The sequence below is a fragment of the Malaclemys terrapin genome, chromosome 10 (genome assembly GCF_027887155.1).
Source record: "Malaclemys terrapin pileata isolate rMalTer1 chromosome 10, rMalTer1.hap1, whole genome shotgun sequence".
NCBI classification, from domain to species: Eukaryota; Metazoa; Chordata; order Testudines; family Emydidae; genus Malaclemys; species Malaclemys terrapin.
This window is the reverse complement of record NC_071514.1, coordinates 87,883,559-87,903,495: the sequence shown is the minus strand read 5'-3', so window position 1 is coordinate 87,903,495 and position 19,937 is coordinate 87,883,559. Positions and strand designations below refer to the sequence as shown.

Here is a 19,937-nt window from a genome sequence, read left to right as displayed (position 1 = left end):
AACCACGTACATTGCTGATGGGTACTACACACTGCCCAGTGTCTGTCACGCAAGGAAGCCTCTTTAATACAATACAAATGCCTCCTTGCCTTGTAGAGGGAGCAAATAACCTCACCTTCCAAGGAAGTGGAAAGACAGTGATTTGAAAAAGAAAGATACCTGGGTCAATTATTGAGTGAAAGTGAGGAAGAGGATATGGGATGGGGAGAGGGTGTTGGAAAGAAGGTGAGAGTGAATGTGAGGTATTGGGTGAATGAGAAGGGAAGAAGAACTGAAGGTATAGCTGGAATAAAGATGGTGGGAGAATAAAAAGGAGGGAATGAGAGCATCTATGCTCATAGATTATAAACTTGAGCTCAGGCAGCGCTTCATTTTATTTACACACACACCACAAATAATCATAATAATGACAGATTCTAAAGATTTCAATTGAATTGTTTCTTCTGTGTAATTTCTGCTGATTGGATTTTCCTCAGAATCGTTCTCACGCATCAATCAGCTTTCAGCACAGCCTTAATTGTACTTAAATATGGTAAAGCACCATGCACACCCATAATGCAGTATAAATCATAAAACTAGATAACTTAATAAAATTCTTGTAAAAATCACAGTATAAAATGGCATACACAAAGCAAATTCTAAAGCAATATATATCCTCCTCTGTCAATCCAGATAGATCTTATCTATCATGTAAAGGACAAAAAAAAAAAGCGAGAGACCTGTTTGAATGGGATGTAGATAGTTTCATTTGAGAACGCAGATAAAAGGCTCTAGGCTTGAAACGTCACATACCACAAAGGGTTAGTTCTAACTCACTCTTTAAAGCAGTGGTGCACAAACATTTCTAGTTATGTCCCCCCCTTACCATTAATGGAATCTGTCCGCGCCTCCCCACCTTCCATTACTGCACAGCCAAGGCTTCCTCAGCAGTGGAGCTTGGTCTGAAGGCAGAGCTGAGGGCGGAACTGGGGATGGGGGAGGAGCTGGAGCTAGAGGCGGAGCTCGTCTGGGGATGGAGAGGGAATGAGAGCAGAGCTGGTCTGGGGACAGAGTGGAGCTGGGGGTGGAGCAGGACTGGGGGCTGAACAGAGTTGGAGACTGAGCTGGTCTGGGGATGGAGCAGGGCTGGAAGCATGGCACTCACTCCCCCTCCCACCATGGGGGCTGGCCCACTGTGCACCACCAAAACGTTCCTCCATGTCCCACTAGGGTTCATGTCCCACAGTTTGGGGACCACTGCTCTAAAGTCAGAGAGAGTCTTTCCATTGACTTTAATAGGAGTTGAATTGGGTCCCAAAACAGCAGCATGTATCGTAGCACAATGCATTGCTGAACACCTGTAAATTTTGTTTTTTTCACAAGTTTTATTCCCAAATTTGTCTGAGCTCCTGACAGATTTAAGAATAAAAATTTTGTGAATGACAATAATTAGCGGGTCTTTATCCCAACTTTCCTACAGTCATTCATAGATAAGAATGTAAACATAATGTACATAACAGGAAACTTCAAATGTGAGCTTTAATTGTAAGAATTGACCCATCTAACTGAATTTCTAATACAGAAATTTAAGAAGATGCAATCCAATTTTATTTAGAACACACCTGGCTTTTCACATTTATTAGCTAACTAAAACAACAAAGCAAATTATACCAGGAATATAACTTTCACAGCCCTAACTAGCAGCTAAGAAACACTCAGGAGGAATTGGATGGGTTCTAAAAGCTGAGATGTAAGCACTGGGTTCTTGTCAGGGGCGTGCAGGTGCATTTTTCAGTTGAGAGGGTAAACATCTTTATCCCTTCTAGCTGCAAAACTCATTGGACTCAGTGGAATTGGGCAGGAAGATTTGTGTGCTGGAAGAGAGGGGCATTATGAGGGATTTCACATTAGTTATACCAATGTGAGCAAGAGAGAATGAGCCATCATGGAGAACTCTTGTACAGAAAAATACCCATCTTCTGTAGCATACAGCAAAATTTAATCTTGAGTGTGTTAAAGTTAACATTGTAGTTATGTTGTATACTCAAAGAATATGCCCTTTCAACATTTTAAGCAAGCTAACTGCCCAGTGGAACAGTTATCAAAGTACAGCAAATTAACTAATAAAGAGAACAGATAGCTGTTAAACACTTTGGGCTACAAAAGAGGGGCCAACAAACTTAAAAATTAAAAAGATAATTTTTACCTAATGTATAATTATGCTGTAAAATTCACTTATGTATTAGTGAGGCTAACAGCTTAGGAAGGTTCTAAAAAGGAAGAAAGTCACTTATCTTAAAATAACGATGGTTCTTCAAGATGTGCTGTCCATACATATATTCCACTCTTGATATGCATGGACCCCATGATCTCGAGACCAGACTCTTTTGGCTAGCCATGCCTATTGGGGCCATGCATGTGCCCCTAGTGTCCTCATGCCTTATACCAAAGGCACAAAGGGTAGAATGGGCCCAACCACCCATTAGCTATGTTGTCAATACAGAATCCAGATGTTAAGGGACTCCATAGTAGCAGGGAAGGAAGGAGCATCTCAAACAACCACAGTTACTGTAAAGTAAGTAACCATTTCCTATTCTTCAAGTGATTTTCCATACATACTCCACTCTTGGTGACTCTCAAGCACTGACCTAATGAGGAGGAGGTGGGTGTTTGGAGTTCACCTAAACAAAGACTGTAGCACAGCTCTGCCAAAAGCAGCATCATATCTTGATGCTTCAATGAGGGAACATGTTTTGTAAAGATATGGACTGAACCCCAAGTTGCTGCCCTGTGTATTTCTGAGATGGGTATGCTTCCCAAGGAAGCCACAGATGATGCCTGAGCCCTATTGGAATGAGCTGGTGGAATCTGAATTGGCTAGCTTATAATAGACTAATGAAACTATCAAAAGCCTGAGGGTTGAAATAATGAGCCCCATCAAGAAATGCCATAAAAATTTCTTGGGGAGACTCTAAACGATTTAGTCCTATGTAAATAGTACAAAAGTGCTCTAAAGACATCTAACATATGTAAACTAACCTCCCCCTGATTAAAATGTGTTTGGGGGGAGGGGGAGCGGAAATCTGGCAAATTAATTTAGTTCAAATGAAAATCAGCGACTATTTTATGCAAGAACTTGGGATGGGGCCTTATCCTTATGGAATATTTTATGAAGAATGCCTGCCATAAGTTCCTGTATTTCCCCAATTCTTTTGGCCGATAATTGCTACTTAAATATTATCTTCATGGATAAATATAGCAAAGAGCAAGTTGCCAACGGCTCAAATGGGGCTCTCATTAAACTTTCTAGGACAGTAGGGCTACCTGCAGCCTGCACGTGGCCCATCAGGGTAATCCGCTGGCTGGTCGCCAGACAGTTTGTTTACATTTGCACGGCCACCCACAGCTCCCAGTGGCTGCGGTTCACCATTCATGGCCAATGGGAGCTGTGGGAAGCGGCGCGGGCCACAGGGACATGAAAACACATTATAACTGGTACCAGGAAAAAATACTTTCCCTCAAAAATCTGAAAATAAAAACAAAAACAACAAGCCCATATGCCAACAGGCAAAAACTACACTAACTATAGTAAATATTAGTAATACTAATTGTTTACAATTATGTAAAAAAATAGTTCTTGTGAAAACAACGTGGAGTCTGGTGGCACCTTAAAGACTAACAGATTTATTTGGGCATAAGATTTTGTGGGTAAAAAAAAACCATTTTTTCAGATGCATGCAAGTTCTTGTGAGTGCATCATGACACAGACATTGCCAGCTACGGGTGGTGAAGGGGGATCTGAGGGACAGTTGGGCATGCTCTAGGATTTATGCCCTCAGTACAGGGCACATGGACATTCAGGGCACATGCACAGCCCCGATGGACGCTGCTGGCCAAAAGATTCCAATCTCATGAGCATTAAGAATGGAATATATAGGGACAATCACTCAAAGAAAGAATTCACATTTCTATTAATAGAACATAATCGGCAATTACACTTGCTGGAATAAAATAGTAAAATAATATCCGTCCTCAAGTTCGATAGCATGAACTGATCACCAGCAGGAATCAGGAGAATAACCCCTCTCCTATAAGAGCACAATTAGATACATTATCAAAGTTTTATAACTTCTTAAATATTGGCCACTATCAGAAACAGAATACCAGATTAAATGGTCCACTGATCTGTTCCAGGTTGATAATTCCTAAATTTCCATCTGAGAATTTACAAAAGCTGCTGATTTGGAAAAACATTAAAATCAATTCCAAGTATTAATTTTAATTGCAGATAATAAACCAAATATGTAAAAATGTAACCACCCTTTTCAGTATGCATTTTCTGAACGTATATTAAAATAGAATAATCTTGAAAAAAATACAAAACGTGCAATAAAAGAGGAAATGCTCAGACTTACCTATAACTGATTCAACTGTATTACTGCCAGGGTAGAATGGGAGAGCTTTGGCACTGATAACTGAGAGAGCTGTTGGGGATGAATTATCTGATCCAATACTGGAAGCCAGACTAGAAGTTATACTGGAAGTTATACTTGAAGCAAGTGGATTAACCACTGAAAAAACACTGAGATGGTTCTGTTTAAAAATATATAAATAAAATAAGCAAAATGCATTTGTAAACAAAATTATTAAAATAATCTTAAAAACAAAGATTTGGGAGACATTACATAGGTTATTTAAATTTGCACAACAGAGAATCTATGGAATTAATGAATTTAGGATCATGTTCCTGAGTATTTGGCAGCAAATGTGCTTGACACAGCTAGCACATTCCAACAGTCTGGAAATTGCTCCCAGAAAATATATGTCACAAAGGCAGTTATACAACAGGCTAGGACAGTTGGAGCCTGAGGAACAATTCCAAAAGAAAAAAAATCCATGCAAGAGGTGACTGAGGTCAATTCTGTATTCCCATATAAAAATGATCATAGAAATTTGAGGCGTAAAAGACCTAGAGGCATTAGGTCATTTAATCCATTTCCTAGACATAAACATACCGACTCATACACCTATATCTTACTGAAGCTAGTGTCCAAGTTAGCTAGCATAGTGTCAAAATATGACTGTACATATGGCGCTTGTACCCCTGTGCTGCTTACCTCTAGCTGAGCCCTGTTGACCCAAGGAAAGAGGTTAGGTCTTTGATTCAAGATAGTTTTTTCCCTACAAATTTATTAAATGTCACCAGTTAACATTCTGAACAGGAAAATTAAGTTTCAAAAAGTTTGGAGTGAGTTTGTGCAGAACCCAACTTTTTTTTGTCTTTTAATTTAAAAAATTAACAAAATAATATCATCAAGTTTCAATAACAGTGTATGGAACAGTAACTTATTTCATTGGTGCCTATGACTCAGGAGCACTGAATCTGCATTAATACATTAGTTCTCTGCTGAAGTGGTAAACTGATTTGTACCAATATCTTTGGTGGTTTCCAATCAGATTTCAGACCTGGACATACTATGGAAACGAGACTGGTTGTAGAACTGATAAACAATTTCTATATGGCAATGGACAAAGGCCAAATACGCATGTTGATACTAGTAGATATTTTTGTAGTTTTCTGATCCTGTCCATAAAGGGGAACTGTTGACTTGTCTCAAGATCTTGCACAAGTGGATAGTGTATGATACTGACTTCATCAATTTCTTTTGCGTGCATCTCAAAGGGTTATGGTGGGAGTTTTATCTCCTTCTTGAAAGTTCAATATAAGTCTGCATTTCTAGTGCACTACTGAATGTGATGTCTAGCTCTCAACTGTGAAGTCTCTTAAATTCTCAGTTCAATCACCTCTTTCATTCAACCTATGATAGAATGCTTGGAAAGACTGTTGTATGCAATGTAGCTGTAGCCATGTTGGTTCCAGGATATTAGAGAGACGAGGTGGCTGAGGTAATATCTTTTATTGGACCAACTTCTGTTTGTGAAATACTATAGAGTATGCTGTGTCATCAATATGCCAATACTCCCAGATCTACAACTTTGCTTCCCAAGTATCCCAGTGTTTGAGTGAAACAGAAATCTATGAAAAGTAGCCAGGTAATGAATGAGACAGGGGACTGCAGCAAGAGAAAGGATGGTCTAGCGGTTAATGCAGTTGAATGTCACCCTGAGGCATGGATAGAATCCTATTCCTTTGCCACAGAATTCCTATATGATGCTGGGAAAGACATTTAAATCTAACACTTACTTCACAAGTGGTCACCAATTAGGTAGTCCCCATTTTCTAGGTGCCTAACTTTAGTACTTTTGTAAATCAGATCTTAGGTCTCATCACTCTCAGCTGCAACTGAAGTCAATGGGAGTTATATTTTGAACCTATAAAGTGCTATAAAATATTAAGTTCTCTGAAAAATCAGGGCATAGGCATCTCAAATTGGGCACCCAAAAATTGCGTACTATTCTGAAATTAATGTCTCTGTGCCTCATTTCCCCATCTGTAAATGGAAATAATAATACCACCTTACCTCATAGGGATGTTGTGAAGATAAATTCATTAATGTTAGTGAAGCGTGAAGATTCTACCATCAGGAGTGCCACAGAAAAGTTCATGACGAAATTAATAATTCCATATTCAGAGCATAGTTTGAATGGTGTGCAGTAAATACAGCATGGAGCCACATGGTGAAGATTGAGAATAAAACAAAATATTGAGTATCTTATGATGTGAGCACCATTCATCCTGTGCAGTGAATGAGGAAAAAATAGTATGTAATCATATTCTTCAAAACTGTGTCATAACTAAGCATATGGTTTGGTCATGGAGGTCACAGATTCCATGACTTTAACAGATCTCTGTGACTTCTTCGGCTCTGGCTTCAGCCCCAACCGTGACCATACCCTGATTTTGTATATTTTTACCATGACTGCTCCGTGAAGTTTGCCTAATTTTACCGTGACAAAATCATATCCATAATCATAATGCACAAGGGGGCAGAATTAAGAATACACAGGCCACCTTAATTGTAGCATTTCCTACATTCTGACTGTTTGATTTGCAACATTAAAAGTATGTTAATGTAGTTTTTGGTATGTAGTTGTAGATAGAATGAGGTAGAACTACATTTATTACCTAATCCTGCAAACATGTACACAAGTGTTTGATTTACATGGGACAACTTATGTGTGAAGTTATCAGGACATGTCACGTGCATAAAGTTATCACATGTGTAATTGTTTGCTGGATCAGGGCCTTAGTTTGCACCTTAACAGCAGCCCAGTATTTGAGACAACTATTCTCAGCACACTGTTAGCTATGCTAGCCAAGTATGCATGTGCAGTGCAGTCTTCCTTCCCTTAGAACACTGGTTAAAAGTATTAAAAAACCCTATACCCCCAATATTACACATGTACAAAGTAACATTTTCAGTGATGCACATCTCTGCCCAATGAAACCAAGCATTTCTAAAGAGGGCTATTTCTCTGCACTTCCTAGCCCCAACTGTTTTGGTGCTCGCATGGTTAAAAAAAGTGTAATCACTTATTTTTAAGTGGGAAAATGTTTCTCACTAGTGGACCTAAATATGATATAGTTGTTTCAGCTCCAACTTTTAAAAATCATCTTTAGGGAGAGATGAGACCTAGAAGATTTCAGCCAGAAAGAGAAAGTTTCAGAAATGAAAATAGGGTTTATAATAAGAATAATCAAGCAACCTGTACTATAACAGTCACTAGCACTTCAATTCTTATTCTTATGGATTGAGTTAAACCTTGTTGTTATGGGTCAGACATGGCTACTGCATTACAATCAGGATAAATGTAAAGAAGCCATTGTAATCAGGTGGCTGAAACAGTAGCAGTAGCACCCAAAACACAGGCACATGGCAAAACTGAGTAGAAGCTAAATCTGAGTAGAAGCCCAAGGGATTTCAAATGCAGGGGCTAGCACTTTGATTGGTGAAACTGTTTTGGTATCTATGTGAGAGAGTGAGCGTGAAACAGCACAAGCTGAAGCAGAGAGAGAAAGCCAATCAGACAGTAACAGCAGGCAGGGCTGGCTTTAGGCCGATTCCCCCAATTCCCCGGGGGGCCCCGCACATTAGGCTAATCTGGCGGCAGTCCACTCTAGCGGCATTTCGGAGGTGGGGGGTATTGATGTGACCATCGCTTATTAGCACAGTAGTGTCCAGGAAATGGACCGCTTGTGTGGATTGATCTAGGCTGAGGTTGATGGTGGGATGGAAATTATTGAAATCATGGTGAAATTCCTCAAGGGCTTCTTTTCCATGGGTCCAGATGATGAAGATGTCATCAATGTAGCGCAAGTAGAGTAGGGGCGTTAGGGGACGAGAGCTAAGGAAGCGTTGTTCTAAGTCAGCCATAAAAATGTTGGCATATTGTGGGGCCATGCGGGTACCCATAGCAGTGCCGCTGACTTGAAGGTATATATTGTCCCCAAATGTGAAATAGTTGTGGGTGAGGACAAAATCACAAAGTTCAGCCACCAGGTTAGCTGTGACATTATCAGGGATACTGTTCCTGATAGCTTGTAGTCCATCTTTGTGTGGAATATTGGTGTAGAGGGCTTCTACGTCCATAGTGGCCAGGATGGTGTTTTCTGGAAGATCACCGATGGATTGTAGTTTCCTCAGGAAGTCAGTGGTGTCTCGAAGATAGCTGGGAGTGCTGGTAGCGTAGGGTCTTAGGACAGAGTCTACATAACCAGACAAGCCTGATGTTAGGGTGCCAATGCCTGAGATGATGGGGCGTCCAGGATATCCAGGTTTATGGATCTTGGGTAGCAAATAGAATACCCCTGGTCGGGGTTCTAGGCATGTGTCTGTACGGATTTGTTCCTGTGCTTTGTCAGGGAGTTTTTTTAGCAGATGGTGTAGTTTCTTTAGGTAATCCTCAGTGGGATCAGAGGATAATGGCCTGTAGAATGTGGTGTTAGAGAGCTGTCTAGCAGCCTCCTGGTCATATTCCAATTTATTCATGATGACGACAGCACCTCCTTTGTCAGCCTTTTTGATTATGATGTCAGGGTTGTTTCTGAGGCTGTAGATGGCGTTGTGTTCAGCATGGCTGAGGTTATGTGGCAAGTGATGTTGCTTTTCCACAATTTCAGCCTTTGCACGTCGACGGAAGCAATCTATGTAGAAATCCAGTCTGTTGTTTCGACCGTCCGGAGGAGTCCATGCAGAATGCAGAAAAGAAGCCCTTGAGGAATTTCACCATGATTTCAATAATTTCCATCCCACCATCAACCTCAGCCTAGATCAATCCACACAAGCGGTCCATTTCCTGGACACTACTGTGCTAATAAGCGATGGTCACATCAATACCACCCTATACCGGAAACCTACTGACCGCTACACTTACCTACATGCCTCCAGCTTCCATCCAGGACACACCACACGATCCATTGTCTACAGCCAAGCTCTAAGATATAACCGCATTTGCTCCAATCCCTCGGATAGAGACAAGCACCTACAAGATCTCTATCAAGCATTCTTAAAACTACAATACCCACCTGCTGAAGTGAAAAAACAGATTGACAGAGCCAGACGAGTACCCAGAAGTCACCTCCTACAAGACAGGCCCAACAAAGAAAATAACAGAACACCACTAGCTGTCACCTTCAGCCCCCAACTAAAACCTCTCCAGCGCATCATCAGAGATCTACAACCTATCCTGAAAGATGATCCTTTACTCTCACAGATCTTGGGAGACAGACCTGTCCTCGCTTACAGACAACCCCCCAACCTAAAGCAAATACTCACCAGCAACCACACATCACTGAACAAAACCACTAACCCAGGAACCTATCCTTGTAACAAACCCCGATGCCAACTCTGTCCACATATCTATTCAAGTGACATCATCATAGGACCTAATCACATCAGCCATACCATCAGGGGCTCGTTCACCTGCACATCTACCAATGTGATATATGCCATCATGTGCCAGCAATGCCCCTCTGCCATGTACATTGGCCAAACCGGACAGTCTCTACGCAAAAGAATTAATGGACACAAATCTGACATCAGGAATCAAAATACTCAAAAACCAGTGGGAGAACACTTTAACCTGTCTGGTCATTCAGTGACAGACCTGCGGGTGGCTATATTACAACAGAAAAACTTCAAAAACAGACTCCAAAGAGAGACTGCAGAGCTAGAATTGATATGCAAACTAGACACAATCAACTCCGGTTTGAATAAGGACTGGGAATGGCTGAGCCATTACAAACGTTGACTCTATCTCCCCTTGTAAGTACTCTCACACTTCTTATCACACTGTCTGTACTCGGCTAGCTTGATTATCACTTCAAAAGGTTTTTTTTTTTTTCTTAATTAATTGGCCTCTCAGAGTTGGTAAGACAACTCCCACCTGTTTATGCTCTCTGTATGTGTGTATATATATCTCCTCATTATATGTTCCATTCTATATGCATCCGAAGAAGTGGGCTGTAGTCCACGAAAGCTTATGCTCTAATAAATTTGTTAGTCTCTAAGGTGCCACAAGTACTCCTGTTCTCTCCCCTTTGGTTTACAGTTCTCCCTCCCAGGGGGAGGGCACTGACATTTCTGTGTTGCTGTCTCTGCCAGATAATTCTAGTAGTACAAGAATACTGCTTTTGATTTATGCTTCTCCAGCCTTGACGTGCAGTGTATGTATGGCATGTGAAATGCTACCACACTAAACCATCCTTTATTTCAGTCTCAGATGGAATGTTTAAGTTACTTTTTAGGTTTACAATAAATCAAATTCAAGGCATGTTAACTTATTATTAGAATGGATTTAATCCACTCAGAATTAACACTCTTTAAACATTGTTAAAAGATTACATAGAGATGACAAACGACAATTCAATCACCTTTCTGTGTCTAGTATCAGGGGATAGCTGAGTTAGTCTGTATCCACCCTGACTGAACTGGCCCTGTCAACACTGGTTCTCCACTTGTGAGATAACTCCTTTCTCTTCATGGGTCAGTATAATAATGCCTGCATCTGTAATTTTCACTCCATGCATCTGAAGAAGTGGGTTTTTTACCCATGAAAGCTTATGCTCTAATAAATTTGTTAGTCTCTAAGGTGCCACAAGTACTCCTGTTCTTCTTTTTTTTAAATATGCAAAATCCTGTATAAACAAACCAGTTATGCTTCTGTTTTTCCTAGGCTTTGAAGATTAAATAGCTTCATAAATGTTAAGTATTTATTAATTATTGTTAGGGCCTAACCAAATTCAGGGCCATTGAAAACGCATCACAGACCATGAAATCTGGTCTTTTATGTGCTTTTAACCCTATACTATACAGATTTCACGGGGGAGACCAGCATTTCTCAAATTGGGGGTCCTTCCCTAAAGGGAGTTGCAGGGGGGTCATAAGGTTATTTTAGGGGGTTGTGGTATTACCACCCTTACTTCTCTTACTGCTGCGCTGCCTTAAGAGTTTGGCAGCTGGAGAGCAGCGACTGTTGGCCGGGCACCCAGCTCTGAAGGCAGTGCCCAGCCAGCAGTGCAGAAGTAAGGGTGGCAATATCATACCATGCCACCCTTACTTCTGCGCTGCTGACTTCAGAGCTGAGCAGCCGGAGTGGTGGCTGCTAACTGAGGGGGCTCAGCTCTGCAGGCAGCAGCGCAGAAGTATGGGTGGCAATACCATAACTTGCCATCCTTACTTCTATGCTGCCCAGCTCTGAAGGTAGTGCCGACGCCAGCAGCAGCGCAGAAGTAAGGGTAGCAGTACTGCAACCCCCCCCCCAATAACATTGTGCCTCCCCAACTCCTTTTTGGGTCAGAACCCCTACAATTACAATACTGTGAAATTTCAGATTTAAATAGCTGAAATCATGAAATTTACTATTTTTAGGGCTGTCGATTAATCGCAGTTAATTCACGCCATTAACTCAAAAAATAAATTGCGATTAAAACAATTAATTGTTAATTGCACTATTAAACAATAGAATAACAGTTGAAATTTATTACATATTTTTTGATGTTTTTCTATTCAAATATATTGATTTCTATTAGAACACAGAATACAAAGTTTACAGTGCCCACATTATATTTTTGATTACAAATATTTGCACTGTAAAAATGATAAACAAAAGAAATAGTATTTTTTAATTGCACTTCAGTACTTGTATGAGGTGAATCTCTTTATCATGAAAGTGTAATTTACAAATATAGATTTTTTTTTGTTACATAACTGCACTCAAAAACAAAACAATGCAAAACTTTAGAGACTACAAGTCCACTCAGTCCTACTTCTTGCTCAGTCAATCACTAAGACAAACAAGTTAATTTACATTTACGGAAGATACTGCTGCCTGCTTCTTATTTACAATGTCACCTGAAAGTGAGAACAGGTGTTCGCATGGCACTTGTGTAGCCGGCGTTGCAAGGTATTTATGTGCCAGATATGCTAACACTTATATGCCCCTTCATGCTTCGGCCACCATTCCAGAGGTCATTCCTCCCTGCTGATGATGCTCGTTAAAAAAATAATGTGTTAATTTGATTTGTGACTGAACACCTTGGGGGGGAACTGTATGTCTCCTGTTTTGTCTTACTCACATTCTGCCATATATTTCATGTTATAGCAGTCTCGGATGATGACCTAGCACATATTGTTTGTTTTAAGAACACTTTCACTGCAGATTTGACAAAACGCAAAGAAGGTACCATTGTGAGATTTCTAAAAATAGCTACAGCAATTGACCCAAGGTTTAAGAATCTGAAGTGCCATCCAAAATCCGAGAGGGATGAGGTATGGAGCATGCTTTCAGAAGTCTTAAAAGAGCAACACTCAGATGCGAAAACTACAGAACCCGAACCACCAAAAAAGAAAATCAACCTTCTGCTGGTGGCATCTGACTCAGATGATGAAAATGAACATGCGTTGGTCCACACTACTTTGGATCGTTATCGAGCAGAACCCATCATCAGCATGGAAGCATGTCCTCTGAAATGGTAGTTGAAGCATGAAGGGACATGTGAATCTTTAGTGCATCTGGCGCGTAAATATCTTGCAATGCCAGCTATAACAGTGCCATGCAAACATCTGTTCTCACTTTCAGGTGACATTGTAAACAAGAAGCAGGCAGCATTATCTTCTGCAAATTGTAATCAAACTTGTTTTGTCTGAGCGATTGGCTGAAGTAGGACTGAGTGGACTTGTATGCTCTAAAGTTTTACATTGTTTTATTTTTGAATGAAGTTATTTTTTGTACATAATTCTACATTTGTAAGTTCAACTTTCATGATAAAAAGATTGCACCTATAGTACAGTATGAGATGAATTGAAAAAACTATTTCTTTTGTTTTTTACAGTGCAAATATTTGTAATAAAAAATAAATATAAAGTGAACACTGTACACTTTGTATTCTGTGTTGTAATTGAAATCAATATATTTGAAAATGTAGAAAACATCCAAAATTATTTAAATAAATGGTATTCTATTATTTTTTAACAGTGTGATTAATTGCACGATTAATTGCGATTAATTTTTTTAGTCGCTTGACAGCCCTACTATTTTTAAGTATCAGAGGGGTAGCCGTGTTAGTCTGAATCTGTAAAAAGCAACAGAGGGTCTTGTGGCACCTTTAAGACTAACAGAAGTATTGGGAGCATAAGCTTTCGTGGGTAAGAACCTCACTTCTTCCTCTGTTGCTTTCTACTATTTTTAAAATCCTATGACAGTTAAATTGACCAAAACGGACAGAGAATTTGGTAGGGCCCTAATTATTGTTTATCTAGGTTCTTATATGAAACCCACCACTGCGGAATGAGTGATACCTCTCTGGCATCTGAGTGGTGGGGGAACTGGAGAACAACCTGAGGTTCTGTAGCCAGGCTATACCATAGGTTCATCTTCAGGGATACTAAGAAAGCCAGCTGTATTAATACAGTTAGTTATCTAGTCTGGATTTTGTCACTAAATCAGAGTTGCCTTTGTTTCTAATCCTTACTCGTTTCTGTCCACTTTTTTTCTTTTTCCTTCTTTTGGACACTATGAATGTTATTTTCATAGGTTTTAAGTCCATTAGGGGCCATTGTGATCATCTGGTCTGAGCTCCTGCATAACAAAGGCCATAGAATTTCACCCCATAATTCCTGCTTCAAGTGTAACAATCAATTCCTCCATATTACTTGACCTGACTCAGTTCAAACCTCTATACATCTCACCCACTCCTACCTTCTTCTTCCCTACACTCCTCTTTCCATGCTATTCTTTTTATCGCCTTCTCTCAGCTTCATACTTTTTTTCATGCCACCACTTGTTATCTATCAAACGTTCTCTCTACTTCTTAAAATCCTTCCTTTAAAACCCACTTCCTTCCAGAAATCCTTCCTATCTTGTTTTTTTCCCCCCAGCAGTTTTATCCCCATACCTTTCCTTACCTGAATTTCTGTCTTTGTGCCTGAGATTTGAAGCTGGTTGGGGCAGACAATGTGTCTTGCTATGTTTTATAATAAATAAATAAATAACTACCTAGTTCTTATATTGAGCTTTTCATCTGCAGATCTCAAAACACTTTCCAAAGCTGGTCTTTGTCATTATCTCCATTTTACAGATAGGCAAACTGAGACACAGAGAGGTGAAGTGACCTGTCCAGGGTTACCCAGAAGGCTAGTGGCAGAGTCTGGAATAGAACCAAGGTCTCCTGAATCTCAGTCCAGTGTTCCATCCACTAGGTCCTCTGAAGAGAAACAAGAGTCATAAAAAGCTGTGTTCTTTTTCTGCTGTATATAAAAGATAGTAAAAAATATTAAACCTCTCTTTTTTTATCCCCTTCCTTTGCAAGTTGAGAGACATCTGAAGATCGCTTACTTTTCTGAGGTTCAATCCTGTGCCCTGGGCAAACACTCCTATAATCTTCTAAGGATATCCCCTCTATATTTCTTACCAGGACTTTGCCATAACCAATGAAGAGATCATAGATTCATAGATTCTAGGACTGGAAGGGACCTCGAGAGGTCATCGAGTCCAGTCCCCTGCCTGCATGGCAGGACCAAATACTGTCTAGACCATCCCTGATAGACATTTATCTAACCTACTCTTAAATATCTCCAGAGATGGAGATTCCACAACCTCCATAGGCAATTTATTCCAGTGTTTAACCACCCTGACAGTTAGGAACTTTTTCCTAATGTCCAACCTAGACCTCCCTTGCTGCAGTTTAAACCCATTGCTTCTTGTTCTATCCTTAGAGGCTCAGGTGAACAAGTTTTCTCCCTCCTCCTTATGACTCCCTTTTAAATACCTGAAAACTGCTATCATATCCCCTCTCAGTCTTCTCTTTTCCAAACTAAACAAACCCAATTCTTTCAGCCTTCCTTCATAGGTCATGTTCTCAAGACCTTTAATCATTCTTGTTGTTCTTCTCTGGACCCTTTCCAATTTCTCCACATCTTTTTTAAAATGCGGTGCCCCGAACTGGACACAATACTCTAGCTGAGGCCTAACCAGAGCAGAGCAGAGAGGAAGAATGACTTCTCGTGTCTTGCTCACAACACCAGCAAAGAATCCTTCCCATATTTCACACTGAGCCCAGCTTGTCCTGAGATAGGATTTTAGGAGATTAGTTAGTGGTGTATGTATATACATGATTATTCTGTATCTCATCTAATCTCATCTTGATTTAAGAAGTGTTTGGCATCTCTTTATGGAGGTGGGAAGAGGAGGGAGACAGCTTATACTGAGAACACTTTATATGGTATACAGGCTGCGAAGTGATGCCGGGTATTTCCTTTGCCTTTGGGGGAGTTCACTGCCCTCTCTCTGGGTAATGCCAAGCCACCTCTGTCAAAGAGGATTTATCTCTTGTTCTTCAAGAGATGCCAGAAGTGCATTTTTTTTTTTTTTGGACTGCATCAGTTTACACTAAATGGCAGGCACACAAATGCACATACATTTCCAGGGAGGAGCACAGTTGAAAACATAGCATAGATAATTCAATAAAGTGTATTTACTGTAGTTTTGTTTGGGAAGTGAGTTAACTTTTTCCCTAGTTATAGTTAAGAGATTGGATTTTTGATTTAACTGATAAATTAACAGAAAGTAAACAATTGATTTAAAATGATTACAGAAAAGATAACGTTCATCACTGAAAAGAAAGTTTCAAAAGTGGGATCCCATCTACATTCAAAACATTTTTAAAAAGCTAAGCTATCAAACCTGGAATTTCATTGGAGCCTGTTATACACCTTTCAGAACACTGTCTCAGGGCTTGTCTACATGCAATGTTACTCCACAACACAACAAGACAGGATGTGAATCCACAGCACACTAGTTTGCCTGTAATATCCCATGTGGACATTGCTACAGCACACTAAAAGTTCCATAGTACACTGATGTACTCCAGTTTCAAACAGCAGTACATCAAAAGCACATTCAGAACTTTTAGTATCCTGTAGCAGTGTCCACACAGGACTTTACTGTGTGGCAAACTGGTGCACTGTAGATTCACTCTCTGGCTTGCTGTGCAGTAACGTCCCACGACAACAAGCCCTCAGTATTATGGTTTACTGTGAAAACTACACTGCACATTCTCCAAAAGAATTAACCTATAGAGCAGCGCGCTAGATGGACTTTCACTATGAAGTTTCCAATCATTTTTAAATGTAGAAATTTCATAGAATCCAGAATTGTAAGAGCTCCTGTACTATCTAGTTCAGTAGTTCTCAACCTGGGGTCAGCAGACCTCTGGGGATCCGCAGACTATATCTAAGATTTCCAAAGGGGTCCATGCCACCATTAGAAAAATTTTAAGGGTCTGCAAATGAAAAAAGGTTGAGAACCACTGATCTAGTTAATCTCTGTACTTGGGCAGGTTTGCTTCCTCTTGGACATTTTCTACTGCTTTATCCAGCCTAATTTTAAATATCTCAAGTGATGGGGCTTCAATCCCTTGTGAACCTGCACTGGGACGGCTACAATCTACCCCTACATATTACTTTCCTCTTTAACCACTTGCTCACAGCTTTTCTGCTCCTCATGCATTTAAAATCAACTGAAAAAGAATGATATCTTCATAGTGGAGCTACACATCAGACTGTAGTGAAATGGCAATAAAATAAACACAGAACAAAAATGAAAAGAGCAGCCTCACTGGAATTCTATGGGCATCTGCCCAGTAACTCTCAATGGAGAGAGGTGACATAGAAGTTCATGGGCACAAGAGAGGCAATTAACTGTTTTCTTGTTGAGAGAAAAAAGTTACTAACCTTTCTGTAACTACTGTTCTTTGAGATATGTTACACATGTCCATTCCACTGTAGGTATGTGCGTGCCCTGAGCACAGCAACTGGACATTTTCCCCTCACTGGTACCTGTCAGGGCAGCTCGGGTGCCTTCTGTTGCTGCATGCTCATAGCGCCGGTATAAAGGGTACAGCCAATCCCGCGCCCCCTCAGTTCCTTCTTTCCGGCCAATTCCAATGTAGAGGAGTATTAGAATGAGACGCACCCAGTTCTGATTGATCTTTTGTAGGACCTTGTGCACAAGCGGGACAGGAAGGAGAGAATAGTACATGTGACCTATCCACTGGAATAGGAAGGGATCCATAAGAGATTCCAGGCTGGGACCTCGCAGGAAGGCGAACTGGTGACACTTCCTGTTGTACCAGGTTGCAAACAGGTCTATCTGGGGAGACCCCATTGCTGGAAAACATCCCTCACGATTTCCAGGCAAAGGGACCACTTGGGGTGACTGAAGAAAGACCTTCTGAGGCTATCTGCCAGTTCATTCTGTATCCCCCGCAGGTGAGAAGCCTCGAGGTGGACTGAGTGGGCTATGCAGAAGTCCCACAGCTGAACTGCCTCTTAAGAGAGGGGGGGGAAGAGCGAGCCCCTCCCTGCCTGTTGAGATAGAATGTGGCTGCAGTGTTGTCCATAAGAACCAACATGCTCTTGCCTGTAATGTGAAGCAGGAACACCTGACAGGCCAGGTGAACTGCCCTGAACTCTCTGACATTGCTGTGAAGTAAGAGCTCTTCTGGAGACCAAAGACCTTGAATTCTGAGGGTCCCAGGTGAGCTCCCCAGCCTAGTGCTGATGTGTCTGAGCCAAGGATATTGATGGTTGGGACCATGAAAAGGGGACACCCGCGCAAAGAGCAAGTGGATCTAGCCACCAGTTGAGGGAGGTGAGGACCAGGGAAGGTACTGTAAGAACCGAGTCCAGATAGTGGCAGTTTGGTGAGTACACTGAGGCCAAAAGTGCCTGGAGGGGTCTGAGATGCAGTCTTGCGTGTTGCACTATGTATGTACATGAGGCCATGTGACCCAAAAGCCTACGACAATTTCAGGCTGTTGTAATCAGGTCTGGAGGCCCTTGAGGTGTACTATCAGGGACATGATTGTTTGAAACTGACCTTCTGGGAGGAAGGCTCTGGCCTAGGGTGACCAGCTAGCACCTGTGAAAAAACGGGACGGGGGTGGGGTGTAATAGGCGCCTATATAAGAAAAAGTCCCAAAAAATGGGACTGTCCCTATAAAAACGGGACATCTGGTCACCCTGCTCTGGCCTGTAGAGTCAAGTACCGGTCCAATAAACTCTATCCTTTGTCCAGAGTGAGAGTAGACCTCTTTACATTTATTAGCAGGCCTAGGGCCTTGAATGTTGATTGGATGATGTGGACGCTGGACTCCACCTGAGCCCTGGACTGACTTGTGACTAGCCAGTCGTCCAGATACCGGTAGACTCGTACCCCGCCCCGGTCTCCTCGGGAAGGCAGTCACTACCGCCATGGTTTTGTAAACACCTGCAGAGTCGCCAACAAGCCGAATGGGAGTACTGCAAATCGGTAGTGCGTGTGGTTCACAATGAACCTGAGGAACCTTTTGTGGCCTTGGCAGATCAATATATGAAAATAGGCGTCTCCTAAATCAAGGGTGGCGTCCCAGTTCCCGGGATACAGGGAGGAAATAATGGAAGCCAGGGAGACTTGCGGAACTTTAATTTCTTGAGGTAGTTGTTGAGCTGGTGCAGGTCTAGAATAGGTCTGAGACCACCCTTGGCTTTCAGGTTTAGGAAATAACGAGAGTAGAACCCTCTTCCCCCTTACATTCTGTGGAACCTCTTCCATGGATCCCACCCGAAGGAAAGGTTGAACTTCCTGGGCTAGAAGTTGCTCGTCAGAGGGGGCCCTGAAGAAGGACGGGGAGGCAGGGTGGGAAGAGGGATGGAAATTAATTGAAGGAGGGATAGAAATGAACTGAAGGGTATATCCAACTTCCACTGTGTTCAGCGCCCAACGTTCTGGGGTGATATGGGACCACACTCTGATGAAGTGGGACAGGCGGTCCACAAATAAAAGGGAAACAGGATCCAGAAACATGGGAACTGGTACAACATCCTCGAGCATCCCTGTTCCCTCCGGCTGCAAGTCCTCTCGATTCCTATTGTCCCTTGCAATCCTCCGCAACCCATCATGTATGCTCCTGGGGCTCATATTTGGTGTTATCTCCATTGACTCTTCCCCTCTTCCTATAGGACTAGCTGCTCTTCTCTTCTTCCTTGCCCTCTCACCTTCAGTGACAACCTACTGTGCCCCTTCTTCATTTTCCAACTCCGCAAACCTGTTCATGAGCTCTATTTCTCCTTTACTAGCCCGTCTTTTCCTCTGCCTGGTTCTCTTAGTCACATGCTTCCACTGTCCACTTTCCTCACCCAGCAGTCTCCCCTCAGAGTTCTTTGGTCCTGTTTCCATCTGCAAGTCTGAGCTTTTCCCTTCAGCCTCCTCATGTCTTTGCTCTGCTCGAACCCCCTTCTAAACTCAACCAGAGTTTCCACCTGCATCTCCAATGCTCGGATCTTTTCTTCCATCAGCTCTATCAGGCGGCACTTCATGCAGACGAAACTCTTTTCAGGTACCCCCTCCAGGATCATGTACATGCCGCAGCTTCCACATCCAGTCATTTCATTGTGTCTTCCACTGTTGCCTCTGTATCTGTCATAGCCTTCCCACCTAAAACCTGTTAGTCTGGGAAA

At 41.6% G+C, this 19,937-nt stretch overlaps 1 protein-coding gene across 4 annotated transcripts in view; it reads right to left on the bottom strand.

Moving 5' to 3' along the window:
* Positions 1-19,937, bottom strand: part of UNKL (unk like zinc finger) — a 142,027-nt gene that overhangs the window by 38,001 nt on the left and 84,089 nt on the right. For all 4 annotated transcript variants that reach the window (XM_054041504.1, XM_054041508.1, XM_054041505.1 and 1 more), the window contains one exon: positions 4,395-4,572. In XM_054041504.1, the coding sequence (XP_053897479.1) occupies positions 4,395-4,572 (178 nt within the window). The remainder of the gene's footprint in view (positions 1-4,394; positions 4,573-19,937) is intronic.